At 44.5% G+C, this 8,816-nt stretch overlaps 1 protein-coding gene across 1 annotated transcript in view; it reads left to right on the plus strand.

The window, feature by feature from the left end:
- The window catches only part of TMEM255B (transmembrane protein 255B), a 67,781-nt gene that overhangs the window by 56,230 nt on the left and 2,735 nt on the right, over positions 1 to 8,816 (plus strand). Inside the window, exons 7-8 of the mRNA XM_031056202.1 lie at positions 1,827 to 1,986; positions 7,988 to 8,131. Of these exons, the coding sequence (XP_030912062.1) occupies positions 1,827 to 1,986; positions 7,988 to 8,131 (304 nt within the window). The remainder of the gene's footprint in view (positions 1 to 1,826; positions 1,987 to 7,987; positions 8,132 to 8,816) is intronic.

Raw genomic sequence — 8,816 nt, forward strand, 5'->3', positions numbered from 1 at the left:
AATAAAATAAACAATGCAGTCCACTAGAACAACACTGACAGAGTCAGAACCCAACCTGACACCCTGTGGGTCAGGGTGTTGGTGGTAGTCCGATTGAAAATGTGGCTGCAGTCCTCTGAAGTGTCAAGCGTGGTTCTGTTGGAGCAAGGAGGATCTGTAGAGAAGGATGTAGTCTTCCTCTGAAGATCCAGTGTAGGAAGAAGAGCTGCTGTTCCTCTAGGGAATCCCGTGGAGAAAAACCGTGCTGGTGTTCCAGAATCTCAGACTATATCAGGGTAGCAATGCTTGGCTCCTCCCTCTGGGTGGAGCATCTCACAATGGGATGTTATAGTTCTTATCAATCATGCACTGATATTCAATAGTCTGTTATCAGCAGAGGTCCCCTCCCGAGGGAGGTGTGAATGTGGTCACTCAAAGAGAGAGATAAGGCAAACTGCTCACTTGACAAAGGTAATCTGCCATACAGATGGTAATGGAAAACATCTTGCATGCAATCTTCAACAGTTTGTTTGAAACACTTGGGACTGTTCATTCCTGTGACATTATCCAGTGATATATTAAATGTGTGTGTTCTGCTATTGTCAACATTCTACTGTGGACAGCAGGATCTTATGGCACTGGCATGGACAAATCCAGGGTAAAAAAGCAGTCATGATGCTCTGGAGACTTGGCAATTCCAGTTCACAGGACAGCTAGAGAGAAGCAGGAGGAGGCAGAGGCCCACAAAGTGATTTGTTGTCAGCCTAGAATAGACTGATATGAAGGCAGGATTGTAAATCAAATTTCCCCAGCCTCATGGCAGCTGAAGCTGTAGGTTTATTTAGTTAAGATGGGCTCATGGCAAGGCCCAGGTGAACTCAGCAGTAGTGGTTCTTCAGTGCCAGAATCATGACCTGAAGCTGTTGATTGGATATTTCCAGAAGTTACTGTGCCTGGCTTGGTGCTTCCCAGAAATGTTGTGCGCTGCTCTGCAGAGCTTTCCCTAACCACACATGCACTGGGGATGGGGGAACAGAAGACTGAACACAAACTGCCCACTTCTGGTTTCCACCATAATCTGATGGCAATTTGGCAATTTCCTAACAGTGGAAAAACAGGCTTGGCATTTAAAAAAAATCTTTCCTATTCAAATAGCTGCCCTAGAAGATCATTAGTGGGCTCAAATTAAGGTAGGTACTGGAAAGAACTGCGGGAACCTGTGGTTTCAAATTTTGCAGTAGGCTATTTCTGGCTTCTGGCAAGACAATGTGGTGTAACTTTACCACATGCCTGATTTACAATAACCAGTGTGGTGTAGAAATATGAACAAAGATTTCTGGATAGTACAAACCCAAGTGTAAAGACATCTTTATACTGTACTGTGTTGGAACCACAGACACCATAAACAAATGTAGCTAGCTGGCAATATCTCCCTTCCTGTAGCTGGATTAATGCTTAAGCAACTTGCCTTCCCCAATTTTTGAGATGCCAGCAGATTTCTAGGTGAGCTGGGGAAAAAAGCAAAGCTAAGCAAGCTTTTTCTGGTAGCTAAATGGAAAGGCAGCCTCCATATTCCAAGATTATGTCTCTGTTTAGAGACACTGAACAAAAAATAAAGAAGGGTCCATGCTGGAAAACACCATCAATCAGCCAAACTAGGCTTGGATTACATTTGATGCTGGCTTTAGCAGAGCCAGTTTTTCAGCAGGGCTTTCTCCGGTTCTTCTGAACAGTTTTTGGTGGGAGCATGGGTGTAGTACTTTGCCAAAGAGGAAAGCAAGCAGGATCTTGTATTATGTGCAAAACCATTCCCACTGCAGTGACATTGTCTCTGCATTCTCTTTCAGTTCAGACCAGTCCTCCAGCTACTATGAGTTTCTTGGTGTGAGCAGCTGTCAGGATGTGCTCCACCTGTACAGACTGTTGTGGTCCTCCACAGTCCTCAACATCATTGGTTTATTCCTGGGGATTATCACCGCAGCCATTCTTGGGGCGTTTAAAGACTTGGTAAGGCTCACAGTCTTTTGCCTTATGTGAGGGCTTTCTGCTTGTTGGCATTATCAAATTAAGACCAAGGAAGTATAAATGTAAAAAGGAGATGCTTTAAATATGTTTCCAGGGTGTTGTGGGAGTCTGGAATGTGAGCCACCATAGAAGGTACCAAGAGTGTAACCCAGGTTCTTGTTAATAGCTCCCTTGGAGCAGATTAGAATGAAACAACACTAAATGTCACTGCTTTTAAATAAACAATGCAGGGTTTATTATAAAACAATTTGGTTGCAAAGGAAAACAGCTATGGAGCAGTTTTGGTGGTTATTATCTATAGTAATACAAGATTAAAGCATTGCAATGTGAAAGTGCAACAACATCACCCAAGGACACACATAAGGGGAAAGAAAGAGAGAGAGAGAAAGAGAGAGAGGACAGGAGTGTGAGGATATTACCACCCACAAGAGACAAGGCTTGGTTGCTGTGCAGTCTTGGTCAAGGTGGTGGTCACTGACCACATCTGTCTGGTGGTGGAGGAAATCCTGAAGACGTGGTGGAGAGAAATCCCCAGAACACAGCATCTAGTGGGTCTGTATTCACTCTGGTTCAGGTGGGAATACTCAGATACCTCCCACTAGGCGGGGAACTTGACATAATAATGTGAATTATGGGATGCTTTGGGAATCCTTGACACCTTCTAAGACAGCATAGCTGCCCATCCTAGCAGCAGTTGAGTCAGTTATGTCCCATCAGTCGAGATAAAGATGCTGAGACCACAGGCAAATGTCCGGAATGCCCTAGTACTTCCCCGGGGGGAGGAGGGGGACCCCCACAACCCAGAGGTTTGTGCTAGAGACCACAAATTAGCATGACAGTGGGAACAATCCATCTCCACGGGATCCAGCTCCTATCTCACTCACAGCCTGTGCCTTATCAGATCAGAGGTTTAGCCATTACACACGCAAAAGTTCACCTCCTCCAGCTCAGCTGAGCGCCTTGGGGTCTCAACAAATGGGGGGGATGTTTTCAGTCATTGTCCCTTAACAATTCAGCCTCTCTCATGGATTTATACCTTTAGGCAAAGCTGTTGCCAGCTGTTCCCAGCTAAGTGGGTCAAGCCCGGTCAAATACATGAATGGAAGAAAAATACCACAACAGTGTGAACAAATGCTGGCAATTCACTTGGTGGCATATATTTTTCCCCTTCTAATTCATCACTGAATGTGTGGACCAGCACGGAGTCTGAGGATGCTAATTTGTGGCTAACATGTAAAAGTCAAGTCCTACGTGCGACTGCTCAGCCTTGTGTAGTTCGTTTCCCTAAGAATGGGGATGAATTCTGAAGTACCAGTTAAATGTTTATTTAAACAATTGTGTGTTCGGGACACTTCAACATCCTGTTTTGCTTCGCTAAGGAATGCTGCCTACTAACTACTCCCTGTGCCACACCACCATGCTGTGCTTGTGTGCACCACAGCATTCGGAAGGGACTGTGCAGTGAAAGGGATTCTCCAGTAAAGTCCTTCATTTGCCTGGATTTACTGACACATTAAAGGGTGAAGTTGCTGTTTCTGGGATTATCACTGTCAGTGGCCCTGTTTGCTAAAGCAATGCCTACAGACCAAGCAAGGGGCTCATGATTTACTAGGCTCTCAGGAGAGTAGCAGAACTAAATGGGCAGAGGTATGGAGATGGAGGTGAAATGCAGGAACCAAAGAGATGTGTGGTAGCAGCATGGGCCATTTTAGATCCATGATGTGTCTGGTCACTGTTGTAGTTTAACACAGAGGAGAAAACTGAATAGAAAGATGGGTAAAAAGAAAAAAAAGAGAGAAAGCAGGCAAGAGAAGGCATGAGAGATAACTGAGAGACAGAGCAGGCAAGACAGATGAGCTGTACATCAGGACAGGGAGCAGAGTGGCAGGAAGGGGCTGCTCAGAACTGGCACCCAGTCAGAGCCAAAGATCCAGTCAGACTTGAGGCCATCCGGCCTGACAGCTCTGACCCCCCAGCATTCCTTAGGAAGCATGCCCAGGCTATCTACAACATGTGTTGGGTGCTTAAAACCATGTTTAAAGTAGAGCAGGGACATATGAATTATTTGAAATTCACCTTTGTTAACAGTTGCAATGTTTCCTGGAAATATTCCTCTGTCCAGCTTAAGCCAAACAAGTGCCCTGAGCTATCTCATGTGAGAAACGTGCAGCTGAGCTCTCCTTTATGCAGGGGACTCCTGCAAGGAATTGATAACAGATTGCAGCCAGCCACTGAAGACTGCAGCTGCCCAAAGGGAGTAGAAAGCAGTTTTACCATCTTAATTCATCCCCTCCCTGTGAGAGGAGCAGAAGGGGAACAGAAACAACCACAGTAGGAAATGAGGGGAAGAGCAGCTTCCATGTGGAGTGAAGGCAGCTATCTTCTACAGTAAGTTTTTGGGAGAGCACTGCAGCTTAGTGCCCCCAAATGTTTTCTCCTGCCTAGAAGGTGGGTGTGAGTGCAGCTGTGGGAAGCATGCAGAGAACAAGCCTGAGTCCACCTAACCTGTCTTGCTCAAACCTAAACTTACATGAGATTTGGGCTGATGCTTTGATACAGCTCTGTGCTTTGCAGGGCCATCACTGCACTGCTCGTGAGGAACATCAAGCCAAGGAGATGTTCCTGGGAGAACTGCAGCCTCCATGTGATCTGGCACATTCCCTTGCTGGGAGGCAGAGCCTGGGTCATGGTCTGGGTCCTCTGACTGGGTGATATAAAACCACGGAGGGAAATCACAGCAGCAGTGGATGAGCAGCTTGACCCCAGGCTTAGCTGGAGTGAGCCTGTCAGGGCTCCAGCTAAAAACCTCATCTGAATAAGCTGTTCAATGTCTCCACTGAGTGTGAGCAGGAAAAGGATGTCATAGTTCAAGGGAAAGATGAATTTGTGTCAGTCACCTCAGCTATGCTTGTGAAAGCCTTACTAAAGCAGCAATCCAAAATGCAATGACTGCTCCTTGTTCCTGCCTGTGCTTTCTCAGGGTTCTTTTGAGTTAGTACCAGAAATAATTTGCTAATCTGCTGCTCCCTTTCCTTACAAAAGGAGTAACACTTAGGGGAAGACAGGGGCCAAGAAAACATAAAGTAGAAGAGGAAAAGAAAGGTGCATGGGACTGAAATAAAAACATGAAAAAAACCCTTTAAAGTATGTGAGAGAACTATTTACTTTGCTTTAAGATGTCACCTTCTGACATAAATGCTCACTGGCATTTTGCAGGGAGAACTGCATAGCCCCCTGAAATGCCTCACAGCATTGCTTTGGGATTGACTTCCAGAAAACACAAGGCCAGGCTGACTAGTCAAACAAAAAACATCATGTTTATCTCTGGGGAATGCTGGCAGCCAATCCATGTTACAAAGGGGAGAGTTTGCAAAACAGTGCCCTTTCCTTTAAACCCATCATATTTCCTGGACAGAAAAAAAGTGTTGTTTGGATTATTTTGGCTTTTCTTTCTTGTGACAAACTCCCTGCAGACCCTGGAGGCTCCCCTGATCTCCTTTTAAGATCTACAGCATGCTTGGATATAGGACATGGAGTTAGTTACCTTAAAGTCACCTCTAACAGAAAAGCAGATCAAGATATTACATCAATAGATGTAGTCGAGGTACCCAAAATGATAACACACAGTGATTATTTGTTACAGAAGTTGCAGGTAAAGAATTACATAGAAAATTTCACTTGCTGATGAGGAGTTAATCTAGAAACTCCCTTCCCTCTCCCGTGTTCATTTGATGACTTCTGGATGTTTGTCTGACACACCTTGCCAAGGAATCTGCCTGCCCTGAGTTTAGGGCTGCATTAATCTGAACTACTGATAGTCCTGAGGGGAGGATGGTGGGAAGGGGATGCCTTTTAAATTTGTTTTAATTAGTCTCCTTCTTGCAGTCCTTAAAGGAATCTGAAGAGATCAAATAGCATTCCTTTATCCCCTCTCCTCTTCCTTCACCCTGCTCTAAAAAGGAAAGCAAAATGAACCCCTAATTACTGAGCTACTTGCCATGGGTTCATGGCTTAGCACTCATGCAACTACAGGTGCAGTCTGATGTGAAAAGAAGCTGGAGGTCAGACATAAATGCTCTGGCAGGTCTGTGTGAGGCCAGTGAGCTGAGTGAGCTGGTGCTGTTAGCACTCCTGGCTAGTTCATAGCTCCTTATCTCTTTGACTTGGGTGTTGGTGCAGTTTAGAATGTCTCAACCCACCCGTGTATTTTAGGTGAGTAATTTAACACAGAGTAATTACTGGAATACTTGATAAAAGCATCCAACCAGCTTCAGTAACCACAAATTGTTGCTGGCCCTGAGCTGAGACCAGATAGCATGATAATAAGGTGCTTTGAATTAGTAGCTGTGGCATGGATGACTCCCCAGATTTGTCTTCTAGGACTATTGAGAGGTTCGTCCTTAGCAATTAGAGAGCATTGCTCTGTGAGTGGATAGAATGTGAGAGGACTGAGAGAGGTCCTTAAGAGAAGAAACCAAAGGGGGTCACACAGCACCCAGAGACCCACACCAGAAAGTTGGTGACAGATGCAGAACAGGCATCTATATTTCACATCTGTGGGTAAAGTTTCTTGACTCATTTATGTCAGAGGGATCTGATGTTATCCCTCCTCTGAAGGAAGAAGGGTGCACTCTGGGGCTGTGCACTGGCCCCAAACCTTTGGGTCTGGAGCAAGCAAGTTACCTGCTCCTCCCTACTCCTGAGGCAGTGTCTTTTCCCCACCATATCCACCCAGCAGGGCAGGTAGAAAGGTGGGTACCTTGCAGATGACAGTGTTTCAAGGAGAGTGCCTTGAAGATGAGAGACTTTTGCCTTCTCCTGTGAAATAAGCTCTCTGCCTTTGATCCCAGCCTTTCTCCATGCCAGCTCCTGAAATGCCAGATTTCCCCAGGAAACTAAGGCCTAGATTTTTCAGTAACCTTATATGGTACATCAGTGGCCTAGATGATGTTTTCCATGTACAAACACAATTAATATACCTCTTTCTCAATCACAGAGAGATCTCACACTGTCTCCAGAGGGTGCAGTAGTTTATATCTCCCACTGATAAATTTGAAAGGAAAAAAAAAAAATCCTGGCTGCTGCTTTCGGCATTTGTCTGGCAACTACCATATTTTATTATTTCAGTGAAAAGAAAATTCCATGCTCTCATGTGGAGGAATCTGCTAACAAAAACAAAGGAAATAAAAGAAACCACTGGATTTATCTCATGAAAATATTTCACAAAGCTCTGTTGCCCTGCTGTCCTTCACAAATTGTTATATAGCACAGGATTTTAGGGTTTAACACAAACCCTCTTTCACATCCAGCTTTTGATCTTTCTTCCTGACTAAGATTTTTTAGCTGGTTTAATAGCAGCTATCACTTCTTCATTCAAACTTCATTTTGCATTGTAATTAAAAGACACACCAATAAAGCCATGAGAGAAGGATTTTCTGCAGTAGGAATGAGGTAAGCACACTGAGAGTGATGCTGGAGAGCCAGCAGAAAACTCCATTTCCCAAATGAGAGTGAGCTGTGAAAGAGGAGCAGCTGGTCTGGAAAAGGAGATCTAGATAAATCTGTGTAGGAAAGCAGAGAAAAAAGACTTGAGGGCATCAGATAGTTGCCATTGGAAGGAATCTGCAGCAAATGGTGAAGGACTTGGTGTTTGGTGCTGGATGAATAAGAAGAGGCAGCCAAAGCTGTATGCTGTGCACTTCAGGGTGTCTCAGATCTGGAGTCCTGCCAGTGCTTCTGTAACTGTTGCTAGGGAAGCACCAGCAGCCTTTTTCCAAGGGAAGAAGATTAAAATAGCTGTGTATTTTTACCTAGAAAATTCATTCCGGATACACCCTCCTCTCATTCTGTCTGTTGGTTTTTTGTGCTAATATTGTGTTGGAAAATAGAAAGATGTTAAATTGTCTTGTTGCCTGTGTTAGGAGCAGCTCCTGCTCCAGCCCCCTCTACATTGTACTGATATATTGTCTTGTGTGCTCAACAGGTACCTCTGTCCCAAATTGCCTTCAGTGCTGCACCTCCTCCTCAGATCCTGTACAATCCTGCCCAGCAGATCCTGACCTACGCTGGGTTCTGTCCTTCTGCAGCAACAATTTCTACCTATCCCTCCTACCCACTGCCTCTTCAGGTACAGTACAGACACACATTACTCTCACACCACCACAAAAGCATTAGCTGCTACTCAGTACACTCTGCAGAGGCAGGTCTTAGATGGATCCCAGCTCCCAGGTTTGTCTGTGGGATGACTTTGCCTGTGCCTAGTTTTCTGGTCTGTTGTCAGACCTCAGGATTTCTCTGGTTGTCCTTTGGACTCTTACCTGCTGGTGAGGTAAGAGTTGCCAAGAGTAGAGAGAGAAGGGCGTAGAAACACATGAAATTAAGCTGAAAATATTCATGTAAGGAGTCATGAAGATCCATTGTGACTGTTCAGTCCTGTGTCCACTGAGAACTAGAAATACATTGCATTTACCCCAAGTTCTTATCTGCACTCCAAAATAACCACTTTTATTTCCCTAGATTTCTACTTTTTCAAATAAATGTGTTCATTTATCTTCCTTCCCTTTTATAACATTCAGAGGCAGTCATCAGGAGCTGTTCCCAAGTCAGGAGAGGTTAGTAAGAAACACTGGGATCCACTGGGATGGTTAGTAAGAAACAGTGGGAAAACTTAACTCTATTCCTGGGAAAAAAGTAAAAGCAAGCCACCTCCCTGTATGTATGAACTCATTATGTTGCAGTTTGGAGAGAAGTAATTTCTGCATCAGTATATGAATTTTAAGAAATCAAAATAAACTTATTCAAAGGTACAAATT

This window comes from Geospiza fortis, unplaced genomic scaffold (genome assembly GCF_000277835.1).
Source record: "Geospiza fortis unplaced genomic scaffold, GeoFor_1.0 scaffold192, whole genome shotgun sequence".
Lineage (NCBI taxonomy): Eukaryota > Metazoa > Chordata > Aves > Passeriformes > Thraupidae > Geospiza > Geospiza fortis.